The sequence below is a fragment of the Trachurus japonicus genome, chromosome 24, assembly GCF_045865225.1.
Source record: "Trachurus japonicus isolate A0001 chromosome 24, Traja_1.0".
NCBI classification, from domain to species: domain Eukaryota; kingdom Metazoa; phylum Chordata; class Actinopteri; order Carangiformes; family Carangidae; genus Trachurus; species Trachurus japonicus.
The window spans coordinates 16,753,576-16,780,765 of record NC_140930.1 but is presented as its reverse complement, the minus strand read 5'-3'; the positions used below and the strand labels follow the sequence as shown (position 1 = coordinate 16,780,765).

At 39.9% G+C, this 27,190-nt stretch overlaps 2 protein-coding genes across 6 annotated transcripts; one reads left to right on the top strand and one right to left on the bottom strand.

The window, feature by feature from the left end:
* Window positions 1-301: 301 nt before the first annotated feature.
* LOC146961758 (testis development-related protein) lies at window positions 302-12,890 on the top strand. Of its 2 annotated transcripts, XM_085771483.1 has the most exons (4): window positions 302-772; window positions 5,998-6,054; window positions 10,332-10,447; window positions 10,862-12,890. In XM_085771483.1, the coding sequence occupies exons 1-4, from the start codon at window positions 686-688 to the stop codon at window positions 11,322-11,324; spliced, it is 723 nt and encodes a 240-aa protein (XP_085627609.1). In that variant the 5' UTR covers window positions 302-685; the 3' UTR covers window positions 11,325-12,890. The 2 variants fall into 2 exon arrangements, with proteins under 2 accessions (XP_085627609.1, XP_085627610.1); XM_085771484.1 differs by lacking the exon at window positions 5,998-6,054 and having other exon boundaries at window positions 323-772; window positions 10,862-12,345.
* A 423-nt stretch (window positions 12,891-13,313) lies between these two features.
* Window positions 13,314-26,919, bottom strand: fbxo25 (F-box protein 25). 4 transcript variants are annotated; one of them, XM_085771479.1, is made up of 11 exons: window positions 26,764-26,919; window positions 25,636-25,813; window positions 20,067-20,170; window positions 18,768-18,817; window positions 18,574-18,666; window positions 18,385-18,478; window positions 17,695-17,879; window positions 17,341-17,523; window positions 16,786-16,929; window positions 15,729-15,755; window positions 13,314-14,265 (listed from the first exon to the last, which is right to left on the bottom strand). In XM_085771479.1, the coding sequence occupies exons 2-11, from the start codon at window positions 25,761-25,763 to the stop codon at window positions 14,176-14,178; spliced, it is 1,098 nt and encodes a 365-aa protein (XP_085627605.1). In that variant the 5' UTR covers window positions 25,764-25,813; window positions 26,764-26,919; the 3' UTR covers window positions 13,314-14,175. The 4 variants fall into 4 exon arrangements, with proteins under 4 accessions (XP_085627605.1, XP_085627606.1, XP_085627607.1 ...); XM_085771480.1 differs by lacking the exon at window positions 15,729-15,755 and having other exon boundaries at window positions 26,764-26,918; XM_085771481.1 differs by lacking the exons at window positions 25,636-25,813; window positions 26,764-26,919 and adding an exon at window positions 22,488-22,584.
* Between the last annotated feature and the right edge of the window lie 271 nt (window positions 26,920-27,190).

Sequence of the window (27,190 nt, the reverse complement as noted above, 5' to 3'; positions counted from 1 at the left end):
AAGTTATGGATCTAGGTATGCGTTCATTAGTAAAATATATTTATGTAATTTACAGAATATCCTCAGATTCGTAGACAAACTGCACAACCTGACTCTCTGGAAAATGAGAAGACAAAACAGCATCTTCCAGGTATCAGTTTTACACTGTCCTCATTCAAAATGTTCAAAGAGCAATTTCATTATTTTGCAGGAAAAGTGCAGCTACTAAATGCTTGTTTTGGCCACAGATGAAACGTGTGTGACCCTCGTCTTCCGTCTCCGTCTACCACTGCAGCTTCACGGGACCGGGAGCGTGGGGGATATGGGAGGAGCGACGGCGCCGCTGAGGTCCAGGTGGTCGAGGCTCCGTAAAAACGCACCAAACACAACAAGCCAAACACTTACGAAACGAATAGTAAGCTAAGCGTCATTAAAGGAGGGAGGAAAAGCTCGAGTCCTCCAGCTCCTGGCACCTCGATGAATGAATAAGCTGTTTCCAGAGAAAGCCTGCAGGATTTGCTGCTGGAGAAATAAACCAAAAGAGCGCTGAGGTTCGTGCGTCGCGGCGAGCTTCTCCAGAGGAAACACGGACAGGACGGGACCAAACTGCTCAAGTTGAACTTCTGAACTCTTTGTGTTTTTTTCTTTTTGTGGCCGAAGCATTTTCAAGAGACCAGGACGGCTTGTTTCAGCAACAAGTGGAGATATGTTTAAGAAAAGCAAGAGCAAAGTGCTGGTGGATTATGCGTCAGAGGAAGACGACATGTCCTGGCACTATCATCACTCCTACAAGGTAATAATGAGTCAGATGGAGAGGAAACAGATATGCCTTTGTTGTGTTTTGCCTTAAACAGCAAGGTTTAAAAAGTCGAAGGATCATAATGTGTAAAGCCACTAAACTGGTTTGCTCTGCTAGTTCAACCCATTGTTTCACTGTTTTGGTTTTTCCCCTAGAAACAAGTGTCAGTATATCAAAGCAAAAGCTCCAGAGGTTATCAGCAAAGTTGGGTGAAAAACCATTTCAGTTGTTTGGAGAATAATGAGTTAACAACATTACTATGGGCTACTACATGGACTGAAGCTGGAAAACTCACTGAAAGTAAAGAAATAAATGCTGTTGAGGCTGTAGAGAAGGGAAGAGGAGAAGAAGGACGACAGTTCAGACTCATATAATGTCATCTGAGAAGAAAATGTAAGAAAATGGTAAAAGGTCAATGAGGAAATAGTGATGATACATAAGGAAATCAAGGTGTGAAACTCACTGTAATAATTCGAGACGGTGTAAATCCATGGATGTATAAATGGGCAGTCTTGTCACAGGAAACAGGGAAACATGGACAATAAGCACAAAGAAAGAGACAGGTACACACACATGCGTGCGCTCACACACACAGGTACAAATATAATTTCTCAGGTGTGTGTGAGGGCTAATTGACTTTATATCAGCACTCGCAAGCAGCTGGGTCCTGTCAAGGTGTTGGCAGGGCACAGGGGAGAACCTGTGACAAGATACACACACTCATACACAGACACACACACACATAGATGTAAGAAAATGCGAAAGGCATGCAGCAGCCCTGGCTCATAAGAAATAGCAGTGTGACATGTTTATTTCTTGAGCCTCTCAGAGTAAAACCCTTTACAGCAAAGACCGTTACATAACCTGAGGAACTCTTCCAAAAAATTTAAATGCACAAGTTTCAGGTGTCAAAACAGAAGACTGGGGGGAAAGAAAGATTGTACAGTCAAAATAACGTGGTATTCTTATGTTTGTGGTGTCACTTTAGTGTATGAATGGAAAAAAAGACTTTTTAAAGTGTGAGATGAATGAAGGTTTTATGGGGAGATTTTTTATAGAGTTTCAAGAGTGTCTGTGTGTAGTAGCTTACTCAACAAGCTTTCAGAGAACTTCACAATGTTACACTGCATGAATCTGTGCAAACTGACAAAAATGACATATATTTTAAAAACAAAAGAGACTGAGTCAACGAAGTCAGTAGTTTTTAATATTTTAACAGAGATGAACAAAGATGAAACATTGTGAACTTCTACTCTGTGATGATGTCAGAGTTACATCATTCACTGGATGTATTACTGTAACTTGTCACATACTGTAGGAGGCAATTGGGAAGATCAACCAACACCATTTCCCAACATTTTTCATCTGGTGTTGTGATAATGTTGAGATCTGTGACCCTTGGCTGGTTTTTATTGGCCATTCTTAACATCCTCCCTGGGAACCAACCAACGCATGAGGGCCTTACCTCTGAAGAGCTGATTTGAGATCATTCTCTGACTCTGTTCTCAAGTGGTCTCTGGGACGAGTCAGTTGGTAGGAGCTGATTTGAGAGCAGAGCGACGACTTTTCCCCAGAAATCCTGGGAAAAGTCTTCAGGGAGGTCCACTTCTGAGTTGCCATAGCAATGCAGCACGTCCAGGGGTCAGGGGTGGGATCATAAAATGTCGTAAACGCAGTGAAGAGGCAGATCTAACTCAGCAGTGATACAGGATGAGGGTAGGATAAAAAGTTATGATAACACAGTCTGGACATATGGTCTTTTCCTTCCCCTTATTCAAATCACAGTCTGGACCGTCTCACACAGCCACTGAAGTAGAAAGAGGAAACGATGTGTAGCAGTTTTGTATCATTATCACAGCATAGATGTTGAGCTTCTTTGGAAATTCTTTTGGAGATCCTTAAGTCACAGAGGTTTATCAAACATCAACATGTAAAATGAAAGTAAACATTTGTGTCAGTTTTGCATGAAAAAAAAATCCACTTTAGAAATAATGTGGTGTGAGAGCAGTTGATTCAACTCTTTGCTTCATTGTTTGGCTTTGTGTGCTCATTGTACTGCACTGTACGGCTCAGACATGAATGCATATTCTCAAGTTTAAGTGTATTTTCTGAAAAAGAACGTCTTGTTCTTACAAATATATTTATACCTGGAAACTGCCCCAGAACAACCACAATATGATTATAGTTTGCTACTGTGCAACTCCACTGCAATGTTACAAAGGACCTTGCTCAAGGGTTTTCCCAATTACTGCTCTTTCACTTTTTCTATTCTCATTCATCCTGGTTGTGCAGGAGTTAAACCTATGACCTATGATCTTTTTGATCTTTTTCTGATCTTAAATCAGTTATTTTGTCTGATTCTTGCACAATTAGTACTTTCTTAAAACAGTTGTCTAATGTTGTCATGGCAAGATACAATAGGTTGTCTTTTGTATCACAGCCTTTGGCAGAACAGATGATTTACATGCTTTACATGCAGAGGCCAACAGGCAGGCAGTGGCACATAAGTATAACGGGATAATACATCCACAGAGGGAGAAAAGGGGGGGAGGGAGGTGGCAGTACACAGGGTTTGAAGTCAATATCTTTCTTCCCTCCACAGCGCTCAAGGGCGACAGCAGGTCCTGTGCCTCAGCTTTGCTTTCTCACCACTCACCATCTATAGAAGTTCAATAGGCTGTAAGAGACAGCTGTGAGCTCACGGGAGGTGCGAGCTGCCTGTTTGTCTATGGCTTAGAGCGGTAACACACGTGAATACTTCAGTAAAACCGCTCTTATTCCACTGTCGGGTCCTGCTCTGTGAAGTGGGATCATGAGAGCACAGATGAGGTCTGAGCACTTCAGAAGGCCTCACATCTAAATCATTAGTGGCAATGAGTAAAAGAAAAGTAAAACCGCGTGGATTAACTACTGAAGAGAAAGGGGTTAACAATATGGGAATCGAGTTTTGTCTTGTAGGTATGAATCAGATTATCATGACAGGATGCCAAAACAACTGTTTGTTAGAAGCTTCTAAGGTGATTGTTCAAGAAGATTCATGCAACGCTGAATTTAAAGCTGCAGCCATGACATAATGGTTATCTTAGCTTAGCTCAGTTTAGCACAAAGGCTGGATACGAGTGGTAACATGTAGCTGGTTGGCTTTGTTCAGATCCTCCAGGCAATCGTTGCTCCTCTTGTTAAACCACAACTTATTGTTTTGACAATGAAAGATTAAATATGCTCTCACGTCCTCTTTGATAATGATCCACATTCAAGTGGTAAAACTTGTCTTATCAGCCTCTGACTTGTAATTGCGAGTTGGAAATATGAGATTTGTGACGGTGATGGTGTTCTCATAAGATGAAAAACTGTAGCAAAGGTCGGCAGTATATTAACAAATGCAATTGATCCAACTACTTTAAAATGAGATACGTATTTGTGGCCTTTTTAACAAACTTCCATAAAAAGTAGCTAATTAAATCTATTGAATTGATGTGGCTATGCACTAGCAGGAATGTGCTAAAGCCTCTTTCCAGATGCTAAACTAAGCTAACTGTAGCATTTGGCATACAAATATACTATTTCTTTAATATATTAAATCAAGTGTTGTTGCTAAGGCAGTACGGCAGGCACAAACACCCAGTTACTGGGTTTGGAGACTGTGGTGCGTTGTTGGTATGTGAGTGCAGTGAAAACACGACAGATGCTTTCATATTGAAATTTACTGTGCGTCTTTATTGCCTAGTAATCTGACTTTTATAAACACAACACAGTGCTAAAGTTTACACTCGCTACACACACACACACACATGGTCAGAGAGGGAAAGAGAGACAGACAGAGAAAAATGCCCCCCTGAGGGGTGAAAGCCGAACTCTTGCTTTCTGTTGTAAGGAGTGTGTCCCCCCACCCCCCAAACACTACTCTCTCCTCCTGAATGTCCCCTTCAGTGGCTTTACCCTCTGTTCCAAGTTGTTAATGCTTTTACACTCTAACAGTAGTTAGCAATCAGTATGTGTGAGTGTGCGTCTTTGATCAGCTCAGGTGGCGGAGACCCAGCAGACTTTGCTCAGACATGTCCAACTGCCATTTCTTCTCTCTCTCCCTCACTGTCTTTCTGTCTGTCTGTCTGTCTGTCTGTCTGTCTGTCTGTCTCTCTCTCCTCTCTTTTTAATGTTGTTGTAAGATGTTAGAAGTTCTTATAGCTTTGATCATTTTTACAGGATTTCTGGCTCCACTTCAGTAATCTCAGGCTCAGCTGCACGTCTGATGACTTTTTGCTGCCCTCTTATGATTTAATGTCTTTAAGTCTTGTGGGGCATGTTCGAATGGAGTCAAAGGCCTTCAAAGGCAAACTGCACAACTAGGACAAAGTTAAATATGAGACAAAGGCATTAAAAGATTAAAAACATTCATAATAATTGTGGCCTATCATTTTTATTGTATTTATGACACGATTATGGACATATAAATCCAGAGTATAAGAATTAGGTTTATCCTGACTGATTGATTGTGTTTTTTAATTCACAGGTTTTTGTTATCACTGTAAATGTCGGTGTAGTTGTCATAAATCTAGGATTATCGGCTTGTTAAACCCCAAGAATTTGTAATGTCTGAGAGAAGATCAAAGTGATGTTCAAAGATGTTGATGCTCAAACAACAATGGATACCATTATTTAAGTAAATTGTTTATGTGTGCATCAAAAAAACCCTCCAAGTCAAGTTGCTGTGTTCAGGTCTTTGATTGTTGTCTCTCAATGTGTGTGCGTCACATCGAATAATAGAAGTAATCAAAGTGCAATTCAAATATTATACAAAGGATATATGAAAAATGGGGAAAGAAATCGGGGGACTGAAGCACAATGGAACCAAAATAGCTCTGCTTATATACCCAAATACTTCTGTTAACGCACTGGCTCATGGATTTGTTTTCTCTCCCCTTTGTTTAAAGCTGCCCTCTGAGCTCTGTGGCTTCCCCTCGTCTTCCCCCAGTCGTCCATCCCTCCATCTCGCTCTCCAAACACTGCATGTTTGTGTTACGGGTCTAAAAAGGTTTCCCTCTCTTTAACAGGAAAGCCTGCACACACTCCACACTCACACATCCCTGCTGTAAAGCGTGGATGGTGTGTGTGTGCATGTTTGTGTTGGGAGGTTGCTATTTGTGTTAAGTCACTGCTGGTGTGTATGTGTGTGTGTGTGTGTGTGTGTGTGTGTGTGTGTGTGTGTGTCTCTGTGTCAGGACAAAGATATAGAAGCAGAGGAAGAGGAGGAGGAAGCCGTCACTGGTGTATCCAAGGTAAACAGCACAACTTCACAGCTATTTAGAGTTAACACAGACACAAACACACTATCTGCTTCCAGACTTACACAGTGTATACAATGTTTTACATCTGACACTGACTCCGTAAAGATACGCACTCGCCCAGACACACTCTTATCTTCTCAGACACTGACAGAACACACACATGCTCACAATCTTGCATTTATGACGTCACACATTGTTGTGTAACTCTAAAAGTGTCAATCTCACCGAAAAATGTCCATATCCTTGAACTCAGTGCTACACACACATACACAATCAGTCACACTCACAGACAACTCCTTCTTGTCAGATGACCACAGTGTTTTTTTTCACAGTGCAGCTGAGGTACAGCAGGAGGGTCTGAGGACAGTTGAGGCTGCAGTGTTTATCTGTAAACACACCAGCCTTCAGCTACCATCCTCTGCTTTAACCTTAATCTTATCACCGTTTTGTTTGTTGTTATGGCGCATCTCTGTGTGTGTACCTTTATCTATCACAAAGCTCTTGGTTAGGAACTGTGTGGGGTCATTTCATTTGGGCCTGTAGATTAAGATTTAAAGAAAAAATATGGTTTTAGGAAGGATCTCGTACTCACAGTTTAGATAAATTTACTAATAGCTGGTGCTACCCGATGCAACGCAGATGAGTGATAACAAAATTCAAGTCATATGTGTTTAGCTAAGTTTTGAGGTAAGGCCTTTGTCTCAACCAGTTTAGCTTTGTCATCATCCTTGTCAGTGTTGCATTTGTAAATAAAGGTTTTATGATGTGGGAGATTTTATCTGCAGCTGTGCCTAGTGTGTGAAAAAACATAATATGCTGTGTTTTTACTTATAAGAGAAATGTAAGACCTCCAGTCTTTGCTCAGAGGCGCTATCATGTCTGAGCTGTTCAGAGCGTGTGAAGCGTGTAAGGCTTGAGGCTAACACATTCACAGTGTGTTGTCTTTGAACTCCGGCTGCCTTCCTACTGCATGTATAGCTACTGTAGGTGACTTTGTTCACAGGACGCATTTCACGACCTGTCCTGTTTGTGAGGATGGAGGCGGCTGGGCAAAAAAAAGGGAAGGAAATGCAACATTCTTTCGAGGAGCTGGGCCTTTTGGACAGGAACAATCAAGAAAAACAAGGCTGAAAATAGCCCCAGACTGCCCTGACACTGTGGAAGGCCACAACTCTTTCACTGTCTGTTGTTTTATGCTCATATTAGGGCACAAAAGTAGACATGGAGTACAAGAATTGGAGGTTACCTTTATCTGTGAAAGGCTGATTTGATGTCATTTCTAGTCAGGAAGACTTTCATCAAGCAGCCACTGTCACAGTCATTTCCTGAATGTGGAATGTCCCATTTTGGATAAGGCTCAAAGATAACAGCGCTTCCACTGTACTGAATAAGTTGATTGTTCAATTAGTCTACAATAGTTTGACATTTTTGGTAGATAAGTATATTGACCTTATTGGAAAGGGTTTGGAGATAAAACTGATACATGTCTCATATCTGAACATTGTATAGGCAGAGTAGGCCCAGCAGCTGGTTATCTTAGCTCAGTTTAGCATGAAAAAAACATCTAATCTCTAGCTCTCAATGAGACAGGAAAAGGCCTAATTATTTGGTCAAATCATCTATCAAACAATGGGCTACCAAGTATTTTCCTGCTCCTGCATCTCACAAGTGAGAAATTTGTGATGACCATTTTTTATTGCTTTGTTTGAATGAATTAAGAAAAAGAAATATGATAGAAATACATGTTCAGATTACATAATATGTGGGAGAGAAAAAAAAGCAGCTAAGTCACCAAGTGAGTGTGTGAACCCAGTAAATGTGTAAGGCAACAATCCTGAAATGTTCAGAAGACTCACTGCTTCTAAAAACCTGAAATAATTATGTCTGATAACTACAGTTCATACAGTATTGCCAAAATCAAATGCCTCTTTAATCCTCCAGCCTTCACCTCAGAGGTATGGATGGAAGAATTTGGCTCAATAGGAGCTCTATTGTTCTGCCAAGCGTGGAGCTGTAGGTGAAGGCGCCCCCCCACAGCCTCCATGAGCTGCTTGGTTTACCTACTTTTTGGCCAGAGAGATTACTGGGCAGTGAGCAGCTTTGGATCTAAAGGCCTGGAGGTTAATGCTGTAATGAATGGTGAATAGGCAGGCCTCTGTATGTGCATGCATGCATGCTCATACAAAGTGGAATTTACACACACGCACACACAGATACACTCAGTTTCTTTTGGCATCTCTAGTTTCTCGCAATACAGCAAATCTGATCCACAGTTTACACTTGATGGCACACTGGAAACGAGGAGAGAGACAGAATGAGGAGAATCAGGATGTTGAAATGGCTGAAAAGAAGTTTTGTTAATGTTTTCTGATGGTAATAAACTCCAAAAAACCACTGGAATTTTCAATATGATGAGATGTGAGGAGAGGAGGATTTGCTTTTTCATTTTATCAGCAAAGTGCCTCCCAGTCTCTTGATGAGATACTAAAGTGAGACTAAAGTAAAATCCACCAAATGTCACATAGTTTGGATATGAGAAGGGATCCTGAGTAGTCCTGACCAGTATTCTGGTGTGTTTTAGATGAAACAAAGTGTACTGTATCCTGTATCCCCATAGGACAAACATTTGTGTAAAAACCTGAATGGTCCATCTTACATAAACTGTAGTGTTTTGAAGCTTGAACTCAGGCCTGGATACAGACCTTATTGTATGTGTTCCTGTTTGGTTTGAGAATGACTGCTTTCATGTCCAGCTAGCTGTTTGCTTATTCTAACGGCTGTAACACGCAGTTCTTTGATTTGAGCACTCCTTGATAGGTAAATTATAGAAACAAAAGCAGCAGGTCAAACGGGTCGCTGGGGTCAGGTGCTTTCATGAAATCCTGTTAATAATCCTGAATGATTTGATAATCACATGAAGGGATGTTAAGTAGGAGCACTGGGGGCATTCTATGACCTTGACAGTCAACATTGTGAATTCCTGCTCAGCACGGAGAGAAACTGAGCCAAAAGTTTGTTCCATAATCACTGAGGAGGGTGGTATTTGTGCTCCGTGAAAAGCTGTGAGGGCAGGGAGGAATTCTGATGTGACGGGGGAGTCCGGGGGAGTTTCAGAGGGAGTGAAGGGTCTTTCACTGGAATGTGCCAAAAGTTACTGCCAACTCAAGCTCTTTTCCCCCCCCGTCTCTTTCTATCTATTTATCGAGTGATAACCGAATCTATACTTATAAGGTTTTGTCCAACAGCAATAGGAAAGTTTCTTCATCTATATTTAGTTGGTGCAGGATAAATCTTGCTTGAGGGAATAGTTTGACCTTTTTTCATATATCATATGCCTCTTCACTTTCTACCAAGTTGGATGGGAAAGTGGGTGACAGTACAATAAATATAAGCCTACAGCTGGCAGCAGTTTAGTTTTGTTAGGGCGCACTGAGCCTAGCTCTAAAGAAAACTGCTAACCTGGAGTCCTCTGTCGAAAGACTTCAGATAAGCCAAAAAATAGATAGTAGCACAATTTGACAATTTTACTTAGTTTTGTACTGATTAAATAAACAAGATACATATATACCAAGTGTGTTCATTTCTGAGTTTAGTGGTATTTTCCTTATTGTTGTAGCCAGGCTAGCAGTTTCCTCTTTTCTTCAAGCGTTTGTGCTACACTAAGCTTAACTAAGCAGATCTTAAATAAACTAATCTAATCAGCTGTCAGTGTTAGCTACCTAAAAATAATGGAGAGACCCAGCCACCATCCCTGTACACGAAACAGTTAGAGGATGTCTGGCTCTATGCTAAATGATGGCTCCCAACCTCTTAACCCTGAGTTTCAGTTGCTCCCATCAGGCCGGAGGCTCATGGTACCAGCCTGCAAAATTAAGCGGTACACAATAGTTTTATTCCAGCAGCCATCTGTGAAATTAACATGGGGAAGAAACCTTGAGAGCTAATTGTTGGTTTTATTTGTTTCATTTTAGTCTTGTACCCCTGAGCACTGTTGTCACTTTATATGTAGGCCTATGTCCATAGGTCCTGTGCTGTTTGTTGTTGTAAATGTACATGTTAAGGCTGATTCACTGCAAACAAAATTTACCTAAGGGTATAAATAAGTAACCTTTGACCTGAAGATAAGTTTATGAAATCATCCTCAGGGAGCATAAATCACTTATATGTAGGCATCAGAGATAACAACCTGAAGGCACCAGATGATGTTATTTCTTTTCACCTCTGTATTTCAAAATCAAAATGCTCTCTTGTCTGCATTTTTCTGCCAGGAGGCAAAGGCGAAGAAGATCATGTCCAAGAAAGAGAGGAAGGAGAGGAAGATGTTTTCCTCGAAAGACGACGAGCACTTTTTGTTGACTGGAGCGCAGCTGGCTGACCGCAGAGGGTGAGGTTACACAAAGACTGAGTCTACATAGGCCTACAGCAGCAAAATGTATATGGTGGCCCAATATGTATAAGATGAATACAGTGTTTGAAGATACTCAGGACCTCTGACTTGGAAAAAGTCTCATGCAGTAGTTTCCAACCACTTGTAATTGTTTATTTGACACAGAGCCACTGTACATTTCTCAGTAGTTCATTCAGGCCCCTTTGGGAAGTGGAACATGTATGAAGAGGAAACCCCATATTAATCACTTCACTGTGATAAACAATGGGGGAATTCCTATATGTTGGCTCACTGTTGTGGATATCTTGCTCCCCACCCAGTGCAGCCTATTTATAGCTGTAGTGTTAGTGGTGATGAATGCTCCAGTTAAATGCAATGGCAGCTTTAAAGTATATGCTTCTCTTTCTCAAGGTCTCACAAGAAAATCAAAGACGACGAGAAGGAGAAGGAGAAGGAGAAGGAGAAGGAGAAGGAAAAGAAGGACAAGCCCGAGAGGGGTCACTGTTTCTGGGAGAGCGTCACCATGACGATGAGGCAGATCTCGCCCACCAAAAAACTGGAGAAGATGGAGGGCTGGGAGCCGCCTCACCTGGAGAACCTGACAGAGACTACGACTGATGAAGCCCCACATGACAAGATCCAGAAAGGGGACTCACCGGTGTCTTTCCCAGAGTCCCTAGGCCTTCCGTTGGAATTGGCCTCCTGGGGGGGCAGAGGTCTGGAAGAGGACTCTTCCCGCTACGCTAACCTGTCGGACTCCAAGGATTCAACAGCTGCTGTCAGGTGGACGGCCCGTGCCAAAGTCAAGCTGGCTGGCATCAGCAGGATGAGCAGAGGGATTGTGTCGGAAAGTGCGTGGGAGGGGTTTAAATAGTACAGACCCCCAACCCTCCCTAATCACCTGTATACCATCAAAGAGGATGAAGACGTGAACCAAATATCTGCCTGAAGGGTGTCTGTAGTCTAGTTTTGGACGAAACTGGTGTTATTGTCAACTGGGGTTGAGGTGCTGTACAATTGTAAAGCCCTTAATGCACCACATTAAGTTTGTCCTTGGTTTTTTTTTTTTTTGGCTTTGAAGTTCATGAAGACAACATATGTCACCTTTATCATTGTTTTTTTTTCTCTTTTTGGGCAGGATTGCCACTTTTGAATCACTGGCATGAATTGTAAACTACAACAAATGAAAGCCTTAAACTACTGTATCGTTTTTACTGTGATATCCACTGGTCTGGCATGTAGATATTTGATATTTCCAAGAGTGATTTTCTTATAGTTTTTGTGTCTGTCCGTTGTAGAGAATCGTTGAAGAATATGCAAAAACGTCCCACTGAAGACTTTATAATGTTAGAATGATTTTCATTTTGTTTATGTCTATGCAGTCACAGCATCTGATACAGGAATGTGAGCGTGAAGCCTTAATTTAAACACCGTCAAAGAGCTGTGCAATTGTGAAATACTTATAAAATACTTTTGGTATCTGGTGTACCAGTGTGTGTGTGTGAGTAAGTATGTGTGTGAGGTGAAATGAGAGACACAAGTGAATTTTTGGGTGGACATAACATGCATGTCTGTTTTAGTGAATCATAGTTGGCACTGCAGAGGAGTTTTGAAGTTGTGGTGTTGTGTTGGTAATTGGGATACTGCCCACATTCATGTCCTATCAGTTATCATAATTATGAGCTTCTGGTTTGTACTGTAGCACACACAGCAACATCCAAGTTTCAACTGCTTAACTAATATTTCTCAATGCTCTGATACATCCAACTGAGCACTAACTAATGCTGACTGAAAACCAAACAAGTATCAGTGCAGTGAACTAACCCCAATCACAGTTATACTATCAATGCACAGTATTTTAATTAAAAGGATGAAAGATAAAAGTCAAAATCTGATTACTTTTGTTCTTGTTTTTTGTAAGTAAAGCAGTCACTCCATGCATCTGTTAAGTGCCTTGTGTCGACAGAATGAGGTCATGGGTTTGCCGGACATTTAAAGTAGAGATCATCCTCTAAGGGTTAACCCAGCATGCACCTGTGCTGCGCCAATTTTGATATATTTCCCAATAATGGTGTGAAGGAAACCCTTAGCCTCACCCACAGGAGGAGATGCAATGTTGGTGTGCATTATAGCCAGCTCAGTTCTTTTATGCTGACTGAGATGGTGAAGAGTACTTTCATTTCTACAATGATTAGATTTTTTTTAGGTGAATAACAAACTTCAAAAAATGTTGTTGGTTTCTGCTTTTCTCTTCTCCTTTCCTTTGTTTACTGGATTTGTTTGATATACTGAAATCTGCTTCATCGCAGCCAGAAGTGAACAGATACAGGTCCACTTCCTAGGATGCCTGTATCCTGTATTTATTCACTAAAAGGCTGGGTCACATTTTCTCAAAGCAGAATAAAGCTCCAGTCTGACTGTCTGGCTTTTCTTCTTTCAACGCTTTGCAGTTTGGAGTATGTACATGGCTTGACTTACCGGACTTTACTTTCAACACTTAGATGATTTTCACTGATACAGTGACCAGAGCAGAGGCAGTCTAACAGAGTCCTGCAATGCACAACCTTTAGAGCTGGCCTGCTTTTTGTAACACAAAGTTATTTTAAAAATGGTGTACCTCAATTACAACACTGCACTACAATTTCTAAAGTTGCACACAAGCCAGCTTTTTTCATTTTCCAATGTTAACTTTCTTACTATTAGGTAAAAAAAAAATCACAAAACAATAGAAAGAATATTGGTCATGAAACTTTGCCTGTGTTCAGATTCTCTCAGTTTTTTAAGGAGGGTAGACAGTTATATATATTTGAAAAACCTGTTTATATAGTAAATTCCCAAAGACACAATACAAAAAAAGTAGAGGCAGGTTTTTAGAAATATTTAATAATCATTATTAGCTAGTTCCTGTCCCGTAAAAGTCATGATAGTACCATCAAGAGTAAAGGAATATTACAAAAGTTGGAGGAAGAATACAAAACTTTTTTTCCACTAATAAATAATGTTTTACATTTCTCTGTCACTCGACAGCTCTGACAAAAGTCGATTGTAAAAACTTGTACGACTAATGGAGTTTTACATTATTATCTCTTAGTGTTGACGCCTTCAGTGTACACAAAACACAGCACAAATTCACAAGGGACAACATATAGTATGTAAACAGAGACTCACACATGACATGCAGTCAGTTATTGCAGGAAAATACCACTGAAAACAAAACAAGCAAAAAGCTGACAGTTTAACTCCATTAAATACACAATCAGTCAACATGGGTCACCTTTATCTCCAACACTGAATTTTTACTTTTTGTCATTTTAATAAAAAAAACCTTACACTTTACCTGTCACCACTTATCTACCATAAACATGCTACAACTCCTTTTTACATATAAATCCTTTCAACATATCTGACATTAAGTTTACACATGATTTTTTCTTTTCTCTGTCAGGAGTTGATTTTCTTGTCTAGAAGACAAATGTTTGTGTGGAAAGAGGAAAAACATGAAGGTTTCTTTTATATATCCATCGCCAACATTCCTAAAATCCACAAACATACACATTTAATCTTTCCTTTGTCTTGTGGAAACATTTGTGCGTAAGGAAATGAAGACATAAAAAAAGTTCTTTCAGTTGAAGCCCTTTTGTATTTGGGTAAAAAGTCTCTTACACACTCTCGGGTTGGGGAGTGAGGATAAACAACTGCTTCGCTTGAAGAACCGCATGGAGGGTTTAAAACTTGAAGAGGTCGATAAAGTGCTGCGGAGAGATGGGCATGAGGCAGCTGTCAGGATCGTTGGCTGTGCACGGGTGGCCACAGTCCTGAAACACAGTGGACAACCAAATCGTTACCAAGGTAGCGGAGAGGCAGTGACTCGTGCTGTGACATGTGACACAGGAGCCGGATGCAGCAGGTGTTAGTAAATTCTTGGTGATGCAAGCGAGTGAGTGGAGATTCATGCATCACTAAATCTAGGTGGACTCCACCACACAGACAAGTGCTTACAAAGAGATTACTCTAACCTGCATTAACTGAATTCTTGGCAACACATACAGGCTGTAAACACAACACCGACACAAAATCACCATATAAAGTTAATAGTGAAACCACGGGCAGAGTAGTCAGTTTGTCCATTTGTAATAGAAAACTATTGATCACAGATGCTTCAGCCTTGCAGTGCCTCACTGCCAAGTGTAACTGTAGCTAATAGGGCTGGGACGATATGCTTTTCTCCCGATTCGATTCTTCTACGATTTTTTGGATGCCGATTCGATTTAAATTGCGATTCTACGATATTGCCGATTCTCTCGATTTTTAGTCGCATTTTTAACATTTATCTGCACACAAACACTGTAGGAGCCTATAAATTAACATACTCCATTATAAAATGAACTTAAACCCTTTTCAAAGCCTGTACTCTCTGTATGTAAAAGAGGCTAACAAATACACATTGCACAATATTTAAAAAAATTCAAAAAAAAAAATTTCAAAAATTCAAAAAAAAAATTTTTTTCAAAAAAAAAAAAATCGATTTTTGAAAAAAAAAATCGATTTAAAAATCGTCAAAAAAGATATCGCGATATCTATGTGAATCGATTTTTTCTCCCACCCCTAGTAGCTAACTAAGCCACAATTAAAACAATATATCATCTGTTTAAAATTAGGAAGATTTTCTGTCATATCACATTTTTGACATAACACTGAATATCCCAAATAACTTTATAAACAACGGACTAGAAGTCATAATATATCAAGTAACTTACTAAACTAAAACTTATTTTTTTTATCATGTAACATGCAGGCTTCAATAGTTGATTGTTTTTGATTGAAGATATAAAGATGATGAAGGTATAACAGATGTTTCTCAGTCCTTACAATATGTATACATCATTAAGATTTGTGCTGGCTTTTAGTTTTAATAGCGCAATCAAATTTAGTGAACCAATAGTTTATAACAAGCTAGTAGTTCCTAAAAACGTATGAAGGACTTCCTGGACATTAGAGTACACAAAGAAACATTTGAGTTACAATCAATGACAACTGACAGTTTTGTTTCAGACAAAACAAGTCAACATTGAGTGAAGTTTATGATCAACAAACATGTTTTCTTTAACAATGTGGTTAGAGGCGATTAAAAACTCAGCACAGAGGCGCGACTGAAAACACACCTCAAGCGAAACATGGTAAAATGGTAAAAGAAAGAGTCATAAAACAGATCATGGGGAGAAAAATGAAACGAATGATCAACAGAAGAAATGGAAAGGCATTTTGGGACAGAAAGTACCTTGAATAACAAAGCCAGGTGGCGATCCTTAAGGAATCAGGGGAGGAAAGGGAACCAGGTGGAGAGGCGGGAAGGGAGGGAAGAAAAGCAAGGAGAGGGATGCAGAGAGGGAAGAGGTTAGACAGTGTAGGGACCCAGCAAAGGGAGGACAACAAGATCGTGGGAAGTGAATTATCAAAAGGAGGACAACTAGGGATCAGATCCCATAGCAACAGTGGCAATTTCAATCCAAGCACTGTTAGTTCCTTTACATACAAAACTTCCCCACAACGTGTTGACACCATCAAGAACATGATCTTTGTCCTACACATGATTAGCGATCGGCTCTCATGTGTCATGTGTCAAACAAATGATTTAATCAAACTAGTCACTTGTTTGACCTTTAAGTACACTGATAGGAGCCAATGTTTACAGAATTTGTGGACCACGATGACTAACATTATCAACAGTGCACATGTGTGACTTGTTTTTTCCCCTTTGAGTAATGAGAACATTGTTTTGGAAAATGAAGTTTCTCGTGCTGGTCTTATGAATTCAAAGTAAATTGATCAGTAATTAGGCAAAATCTGAAAGATGGGATTTTAATTATAATTTAAGACCTCAGTGGCTGCCAAAGACAGCTATCAGTGTGTGAGAGACTCAAAGTGTATGTGAGACTTTCCCTCAGTATACCAAATGATAAAAGATGTTTTGTCTCGTTGCCCAAAAGGACACAAGTGTGTTCTGGTACGGACTGGATATTGACCTGATAAACGCCTATGTTTAAAAGATAACAGGTCTGTGAGAAAAGTCTCTTTGAGCGGTGCACGTTTAAGTTCTTGTACACACTTGGTCTGCTTCTGCATAAGTAGTGAAAGGCTAATCAGAATCAGAATACTTTATTGATCCCCAAGGGGAAATTGTTAAACCAATCTGTTAAAACGTGTGGTGGACATTTTCCTCTGATCTAATGTAGAAATTGTAAATTACATGCAGTCCGATGAACAGTACTGGTTTATCATGTTGTGTTTTCTATATGATGCTGTATAATGTTGGCGTGTTTAAGCTTCTTATTTACCTTCCAGAAGAGGATGCTACAATGTTTGCAGAAGTGCAAGGTGTCTCCGTACTGCTCCTTCTTGGGGTAGTGTTTCTGCAGCGTGAAGTACATCAGCTTCCAGTCCACGTTGTCACTCTTGGTTAGCACCAAATTCCTACAGAACTGCATTTGTGTATTGGATCCACACACAGACGCACATACATATACACACAAACACAGAAACACACAGCTGTAAATAAACACTCAGGCTGAAACCATTTAACACCCATTTAAAACACATGGGACAGGAACTTAATTATAACTGGAACAAAGGGTAATTAAATATAATCACTGAAATTCTCATTAACACCAATCCTGTGTGGGTGTTTTAACAGTATTTGTGTGGGTGTGTGTGGGTGTTAGTGTGAGAGAGAAGCAGACAGGGAAAAAAGCAATGCTTCCCTCTAGTGGACAGCAGGGGAGCTACTTGGCAGCGTGTTATGGCAACAACCTTTGGTACATCCCAGAGTAATTAATCCCAGATTCAGAAGCAGCTCTCAACTGTGTCTGATGATGAAGTAATTCCTCTCTCACCTGTTTGTCTGCGAAGTGAAAGTGGCACAGCCTCTTCCACAGCGTCTGGTTCTCGCTGAGGATGTGCAGCGTAGGTGTGGCCTGTCCCAGGTTAATGATGTCATAAGCATCAGATAACGTGTAAAGGATCTTATTCTGCATGTACAGAGGCAGGTCACTGAATGACATGCCGTCACATATTTTCTGTGGAAAAAGTAATCACCGATAAATAACATTAGGACAGTTTAGAATGATTAATAGAAAAAGAACGTTTTTGGTTTTCTCGCTATATTATCACATAAGGTCCAACAAATCACTACAGTATTTACAGGCTTTATAGACGGACACGCACACACAGATCCACTATCTCTCTACCTTGGGAATCTGCAGGTTGTTCAACTGCTGCTGCCATTTAAGGATGGTCTCCAGCCGGCACAACCAGATGTTGACGTTGCCCACGAGGACACATCTGCCAACATGGACAGTCAGACTGTAGAGAGTCGAGCTCAGGTCCTCTAGCAGCTCCTTGACAAGGCGAGGATTATATTGGTCCTCTAGGACTAGATTGCAAATTTGAAAAGTAAACACAGATAAAAGGGAAACATTACAAAATATAGTATATATTAGCAGTCAAACCAGGCAAACAGGGATGCCACATTGTATTGATCAGTTAGATTAAATAGTCAGTATCATCATCTCCATTTCTAAGCTGTCTCTAAAACAAAGGTCCCTCTTACGACTGTAGAAACTGTAGAAGTGTAAGTTGTAAGCAAGTTTCATCATATACATGTGGCAAACTGAATCTTAGTCTAGAGCGGATCATTGATTCACCAGGCAGCAGAATCCCATAATGATGGAGCACGCTGGTCCTACTGGTTTTGTGGTTTGGCTGTGATGATTGCTTGGGTTAATGAGTGGCAACAGAAACAACATAATCTGGCCGTTAAGAGTCTTGCCCTTTTAAAACAAATGAAAAGAAATTGCTACTTTCACTAACGTGGTATGGGCCTAAACTCAAGTCTATTAACAGAATAGGTAATCAGTCTTTGGCTCCGGGACTCTTACCCTTTCGCACAATCTTCTCCAGTATATTAAAATAGTTTTTCTGAGCAGCTCCACTTAAAGAGGTCAGCTGGGACCTGGCTATTAGCTGGAAAAGCTGTGGGCGACAGACACAGGAAGAAAGTAAGTGGAAGAGTGGCTGGTTAAAGTCATAAAATCATTTCAAAAGGACGTCTGTTCGTTATTGCTCACTTTTGCAACATAGTTGAATCTTCTCAAGTCCTGGATGGCACTGGAAAAGTCTAGACGGTTCAGCGCTTCACCGAGTGTGCAGTATCCATGTCTCTGTAGGCACGCACAAAAATAGATAAATAAATAGAGCGTGTTTTAATCAAAAGAAGATAAATATTTGATGTAAACATTGTAGTAAAGGCTCCAGTACTCACTTCTTTTGTGCTCCCTTTCTGCACATAGATCCATTTATCCCTGAAGACAACTGAAGACGTAAAGTGCCATGAGTTGACAATAACTGACAAGCATCTGTGCAACCTAACATAACCAAATACAATCCCATCACAGCACTCCCATCTCTTCAAACTGTCCGTTCAAATTAAAATTAACAGAGTGCAGCTTTGATTGCTTTGACTTTTTAGTGAAATGGACACATGGGCTGAATTTGAAGAAGCTGACACATCTTACTAACATGTGTATGACATTTTGAAGCTCCAGGAATCCCAGGTGTGCGGCTCTGCTTTATTGCATCTGTCTTTTTGAATTAAGTTAAAAGAAACTATAATACACAAGACAGCATTACAGATAATGCCTTTTGTTGTGGGTTGTCTACAGGCTCTCCTACAGATGTGTCCAAGGACTTTCTAGGTGTTGACGTTCTAGTACTGTTTATCATCTACTAGATGGTATTTTATGCAGTAAGTTACATATTTATGTCATGAAACAACGTTTAAAAGTAGTTCATGTAGTAGTAGTAGAAGTTATGACAGCAAAATGTAAAAACTAATATGGCTCATTATGTGGCAGAAAGGCTCATGTCATGCATTTTACATTGTTAAACATAATTTGACTGTATTGTTATTGCTGATACCTTAGAGCACAGGCAGCATTTTATTGCTGCAGTTGGTCAAGGTGACACCAGTTAACAAACTATTATACACACTGCAGGGAACTTCAATCTATAAGAATACATCAAAGATTGTTATATATTTTGTATGCAAAATCTGAAACTGAAAAATAACTGGAGCTGTCAAATGTAATACGGACACAGCCTTGCACCACTGTCTCCCTATGTGTCACTGACTTTCAGATGTGGAGAGAATGAGATATTAATCTTTCCTTCTTTAATCTGTTTAAAAACAGATTTGAGTTCCATTTATGGACAAAATGTCATGGATGGAGGATTTCAGGCCTGAGCAATGTTTCCAACAGGCTCCTTCTTAGGAAGGCTGCATGACTCACACGCAACACAAATGTTTCAATGGTGTAAACATCCTCTGAAAAATATCACTGGAGAAACATTTCAGACTTTTTCAGTACAGTACGTTTTAAAATTACAATTAGCCATCACATAAAGCACTGTAACCTTCCCTCTGACAGAGATACTAAGTTAAAAAAAAAAAGTTTTTGCCAATGCAAACAAAGCTTTCAGTAGGTGGGAGCCCCGTCACTGCAATTATATTCAAAAACTCTTCATGCAGCCAAAACAGTGATTATGTGTTGTGGAAACTCACACTGAGATTTGGTGTTATTGTTGTAGAAGTCCTTTTTCCTCTTTGTTGTGGTGAGCTCACACATGTCTCCGACAAACAGGTTTTCTTTGTTGTCACTGCAGAGCCTGTTAGACAGAGGAAGCAACGGAGGAATTTGTTAATAACACTATATGGGTTTGACCAGTGCACATAAAAACATAAAAACAAAATAATTACAAATCACTGTTGGCTCAGTTCTGCTACAGCATCCTGGGGCAACTACATGACCTTTTACTAGTGTCCTATGAAACACATGGAGGTGATTTGCATGTCCAACAGATATGTTTCACCCATCATCAAAGGCACAGTCCGACAATGTGGAGAAATTGAATCAATGACAAATACCCATTGATTCTTATGGTTGTAAATTCAGATGATGTAGAGCCAGAAAATACAATATGTCAATGAGAATGATTCACCGCGACTGCCATGATGGGAGAAGCACTGCAGATGGCAGACGTACTGTAAATCCAGAGTCTGAGAGACAGATCATAGATTTAACTGTGTCTGTTATTCCTGGCAGCCATTCAAATCTGGTAGATTGATAAGTATCCTTGTTATTTCTGATAAGATATCTTAGCTGATTTTTTTGGCAGCCTAGGTCTGGTTGATTTATGATAACATGGGAGGTTTGAAATGGCTCAACTCCAACAGAAACCCAAATGAAAACATGCATGTTACACAGATTATTGACTGTAAGTGATTATGTTTGTGGGGATCTGTGCACATTTCTCTCGCTATTTACATTCTCCACCACGGGTCAATGACAGCAGATCATCTGAGCACTGGAATCTACATGTTTTATCTTAATCTGAAAATATGCTTTCAAATGTGCCAAATCAAATAATCCATATGCAATACTCTGTGTTAGAGACCTAAACAGAACTAAAATACATAACAGGGAACATGTCCTTTTGCAAAGTAGTTGCTGTATTTTTTCACTGTAATGTAACATATTTACATAAAACTGAGACTATGATCTGCACCGAGATCTATTCCTTTGTAATCACACATTTACCAGTGACCCTTCACTCAAAGATCAAAGGGCCAAAGTGGACTGATAATTGACTCCCCATGCATTATTAATCCACTGGTTGAAGCTGAGCACCTGACTGGCAACACTGTCAACACATTATATTGGTCAGCTGATCAAAGTGGACGGTAATAGATTAATAAGTATTATTAGGATTGTGACTGATATCAATTGTATGCCTTCTACATCATATCATAAATAATTGTGAATGTGTGTAATATATATATATATATATAGTTATTTGCTGGTTCCAGTTGGGTCAGACAATACGTGCAGTTTGACTACTTTGAATGCTATTAAGAATTTCCTCACTATTTCTGCACATTTCAAAATAAGATAACTGAATTTATCAGGAAGAAAATCAGGGGTTGAATCTACAATGAAACAGATCCTTAGTGGTATACGAGTCATTTGCTCTCATATAAAATTATTGTTCTAAAATTATATGTCATTAATTACATACTGATTATAAGACTTTTCTGCTTTAAATAAATAGTGATAAAATGGTGGCAACATACAGAGCTTTCCTAACCCAACTCCAGGCCCCAGAGCAAATGCAAGAGGATATTTATGTTAGTGCAAAATACAAACGTTAGGTTCTGTGCATGACTTCTCAGAAGCTGAAGGAAATTTTTACTTCACCAAAATTACCAGTCCCAATCTGGGTGATTTCATCACACATGCTTTTGGTTAAGAAACAAAAAGTCTTCGTCAGCATCATAAGTGAAGACGTGGCTTCGAATGCGAAGTCAACTGATCGGGGGTGAATGAGCCCTACAGTAATCCCTTGTCTCTATCCATTTATCCGATCGCACGGGCATACACACAAACACACATGCAAGCACAGTATTCTGTCACAGTGTATTACAAGTGAGGAATGCAATAGCCTGGCTTTTTTACACAGGTTGCATGTGGAGCACCAGCCTCCACAAAGCCAATAAAAGACATCACACAGCAGCAGGCAGGTTCAGAAGGACTCATAGATATTTAAACTGTATCCTGAAATACATGAGCTGAGAGGAAGGAGGTAAACATGAACGAGGAAGATACACTTAGCATGGGAGTGACATTTAGCTGTTTCAATTCTGTTACTCAATGTACCATGGACAGATGCATTCAGGCAGCATTTACTACCTGTTTTATCAAGTGCAAGAGGACTTAGTAATCACAGTAGGACAGAAAACTGTCCAACACCTGCTGTATCTGTCACTTGAATGTTTACAGATAATAGGTGACAGAGGTTTGTTGACATTCAGAGACACATTAACACATCTAACCTACTTCCGTAACACTGTGTACCACCATGCCAGTGGCCATCATAATGCTCCCCTTTCTTTCCGGGCCTACATGTGTTGGTGTGCCAAACGTACCTCGGCCGCATGAAGTCACTGGCCTTTTCCAAGTGAGGTTACATTTGGAGGGCAGCCAATGTGAAGAAATGACATCACTGGTTATTGTCTGCTGCCATCATGCCCTTTGCTTTTCTGTAGAAAAGACTGCTGACAAGCTGATGTGATACTGTGAGGTATTGTTGGTTGGCTGATCAATAGAAAAGGCGACACTGTGGCCTGAGGGAGATATCACCAACAGGAGCTGAGATTCCACCTTTAACCCTATCAATACCAGCAGTGTATCATGCTGTGAATCAGTGTAAAATCAAAGTCTGCCTGTAAAAAGTGTTATTTATTAGTTATGGTGTTATGATTAAGTTAAGTTGTTTATCATTTTTTGTTGGTTTTACTAGCTCTGCTGCTACAGTATAGTAAACCCATGGTTGCTGCTGGTTTCCCTAAAAAACATAATATAAATATTGTCGATATATTTTGAATTCAACTATTTATTAATTTTCAAAAGTTTCAAAAGCTCTTGTTATCCTGAAGTGCAGTGTGAAGTGTGCATTCGATCCATTTTTGAAGCTAAACAGTGAGTGAGTCAGATAAATACAGGCTGCACAAAGACATATTAGGTCAGGTTTGTATCAACAAACAAGTGTTGTAAAAAAAAAAAAAAAAAAAACAGAACTTAAAACACATGCTATAGGAAGTGGGTGCAGAGTAGACTGCCTTTGTGTGACCACTCATCACTAGTTGGCATGCGTCAAAACAGTTTCTGTTTCCTGCAGATAACAAGCCAGCTCTCCTGCTGGGAGGAGACCCAGGCTGCCCACAGGGGCACATGCAATACAGACCAGAAAGTCTGTAATACCTGGACGTGCTTCAGCTTTGCTCTCAACAAACTGTGGTCATTCAAGTATTTCTGTTCACTAAACCAATTTAGGGAGGGATGGTATTTTAAAAGCACACAACAGGCATTGCTTGAACTTATAATTTTGTCTCGTGTGTTTCTGCCACAAGAACTGGTATGTTAAAGGACAATTCAACCTCGAGCTATAGTTTCCTAATATTGTAGAAGGATTCTGAGGAATTTCTTTTTAATTGCTCCTGTTTTGCAGTAGTTCTCACCACACAAATTCAACAAACTTTGTGCTTTTAGTTATATCTAGAGACTTGCTTTTTTTTTTACATACTCAGAAATGTATACCGGGCCGGATGAAATCATCCGGCGGGCCGGATCCGGCCCGCGGGCCGTATGTTTGACATGCCTGATCTAAGGGCTTCATTCATTGAGTGAGTGTTGTAGTATACTACAGATACGCTCCTCTGTCTCGTGGATGATAGACAAGAATTGTGTCCATTAGAGATACAACTAAATTAAGAAGTGAGACTTTATGTCTGTCTGTTTATCATAGGGTTAAGATTAACCCTAACAACAACCCAGTAACAAGGAATCTGTAGTTTTCAGTTCATGAAACAAGTCTAGGTTACAACATGTTGAACATGACGACCAGCTTGTATGACTTGTTTCAAATGTGTTTTCAATAATACTAAGAGTTTGAGTGCACAGTTTGCAGAAGAATGTCAATTCAGTTCAAACACTACAACTGACCTAGATATTTCAGATTCTGATCTACACGAGGTAAAAAAGACACAAATGAACTAAAAAAACCCCCCACCTCAGTTGTTTTTGCCATTTGCTTCAACAGGATACACTGACAAGTTTGTCTCATGTAAAATAACCCTCTTGAGTCACTCAAACCAGCCCTATACTCAAAGCTGTCTGTTGCCATGTCGACCCGCTGGCAGCGACAGGCTGCAATTGTGGGATGTAAATTACCTCATCAAAGACTCTCTGCTAAGGCCGTGATAAGGGCTTGGCTGAATTATTTCTGCTTGTGCAGCTATGGTGTCATTGGTCCAGCATGGCCAAGACTGTTTTTATACAAACTCTCAGCCATTTCTTTCTACTCACCTTGGTCCATTAAACATTTCTGCCACAGGTCGCTTGCACAGTTTGCACTTGTTCATCTTCAACTGTGTTACAAGCCTAAAGGGAATCTGCCAGGCAAAGTAGCTCACTAAAATGCATTGAGCAGCAAACAACAATCCATGGTCCAAGCAGATAATCACTAGTTAACAACACACACAACAGTTAGGGTGCCCTTGTGGCTTTGGCATTTAAGTCATTTACCGTATAATTGTAACATAATACCTATATTGCAGGCCGTACCCCATCTCTATCCCTTCATATCCTGTTGGCTGTCTAGTGGCTTCAGTTTAATAAAGGTAAAAATCCTCTCTAAACACTTTGGAGATTTTTTTTGTGGAAGTTGGACAGTGTCTGACAACCAGGGCAACATTTAGAGAGAACCCTGGCAGTCTATCAGCTGTAGTCAGTCAACTTGTAAACAAAATTGCAGGGCAATAAGATCAAATCTACTCTTGGCAACACTGGTTTAGCATGACAATATTCTGAGCAACCTCCAATTCTGTTGAAAAATATCATGACAGCTAAATTACTCATGGAACTGTATCTGCAATAAAACCGTAGAATAAGCAACAATGCCCTGAGAAGGGGAAATATTTTTGTTTGGTGGTGTTACATCTTGTTATCATTATGGAAACATCTATAAGGTCATAATACATTTAAAAAAGAAGGAAGATGGCTACAATAAAAACAACTTTCTCTGACTATGATTATTGTTGGGCACTGAATCTAAGTCCATTCTTTTCATGTGACAGTTGTCCTCGCTGTCAGTCACTTACACCAAAGACGTGATAAATGCTGAGCAATATAGAAGAATTAAATATTATAATTTTGGCAAGAAATTTCACTGTTTTGAGTGGTGAGTCATTACTTTGGAGAGAAAGTGAAGTCAGACATTGTGATTCTGTCAGCAAGATAGTATAACATCACTGAAAGTAACAAAAAATGTTAATCTAACTGCCCTTGAAACACTTCATAAAAGAGCAGACGGCAGCAGACTATAGAGGATATTGATAATGTATATGCTTTTGTGATGATTATGCTCTGTGAATGTCATATGTTGTAAACTTATATAGTGGCATTAGTCAGTTAAATTCAATCTAATCAGGTAAATTACTTTCTCAAATTAAACTTATAAAGTTTGACCCAGACAGTACAGATTTAGGTGACAAAATGAATAAGTTATGGTCTTACTCTTTCAAGTCTATCTCTCTGTTGTCGTCATCCAACTCGTGACCGTAGAAGACAATCCTCTTCCAGCCATGGTCCGTCTTTGTCCAGCTCCATCCAGGCGACCTCCAGTCTTGGCCCAAGAAAGGCATTTTAGTTGGTGGGGAATGGAGGGGACAGTGAACACAGAGGGTCGCTGTCACTCCAAACACCTGGGGGGTCAGCGGGGTATTGTTACAAGATTGATGTATTTTGGTGCCCTAGGTTATATGGAAACACAGAAAAGACCTTAGGATTTTAACATAACTTGAATCAGAACCTAAAAAATAACCCCTGGCATATGCTCTCACAAGTTGAGATGGGGAACTCAAGTTTTCAGAGTTCAAAATATTGTATTCAGGTTTCTAATTGCATTTTCCCATCTTAGAACTCAAGTCAAGTAAAGAAAATCTGATCACCAACATTGGATAAAAACTCAAACCTCAGAGCTGCTGTGAATAATTAATTGATCAAACATCAGATGTCAGTCTAATCAGCTGGCATTCACTAAGTCATTTGATCAGACTAAGAGAAGTTCAAAAGAGGGACTGGGAACCTGGGACATTTCCATCTAAATTTGTTTCCTTCCTTTTCTTCCTTTTTTTTATTTTTTATTTTTTTTACAATTACTGCAGCTGAAATAGTCTTTAAGCCACATCAATTCAGATTTTTAAAGCAAAATATTTCAATGCAATAAATTCAGCGGTATTTAAATTTCAACATCAAATGTGCAGCCATTAGTAAAATATCCAAATTATCATGGCATTTCCTTGCTTCAGTCTGCAGCCTCCAACTGTGTCTGACAACAAGTATAGAGGCCAGTGGGTTTACACGTTATCCATATTGAACCCTTTATTACACTGAAACACTGAGATGCAAAATCTCAGCGTTTGAATAACTGCATGAATAACACACCTGAAAACGACTGTGACGCATTTACCTTGAGCTTTTTCCCATAATAACACCGTTAGCAAACCAAAGTCGTTTCATTGTTAAACGGTTAAAAATCAAGCTAGGGCAAAGTTGTCAGTCGACTCAGCGCATGCAGTCTCGACGGGACGACAATGAAGAATTTCGACTACGTAATAATGCAACTCGAGTTAAAATAATAACACCAAACAAACCGTTTAGAGGCAAGCGTCTCCTTTGTTGTATGGTCTTGCTTCTGCCTCTGCTTCTCTTCTCCCCTTTGCTTTGCCGTGCTGGAAATATTGACGGAAGTAAACACAGTGCGGACCCTGGCGTTAGAACCCGCCCCTTGCTGCTCTCTGATTGGACGAACGGCCTGTATTTATCTTGTTGCTACCCAGATTCTCGCAGCTCATTGGCTAACGTGGTTTTCAATCACTGTCTTTTTTTATACCGTCTGTTTTGTTGAGACTTTCTCCTACACGTGACATGGGACTGCGCACATGTACTTATGTTTTGATTTTGAGATGGGGGATGGGAGCTGGACCACTCGACAGCTTTGTGAGTGATGATGATATGGTTATTGACGAACAGTTCTTAAACATATATAATCACTGATTTAAACTGCTTT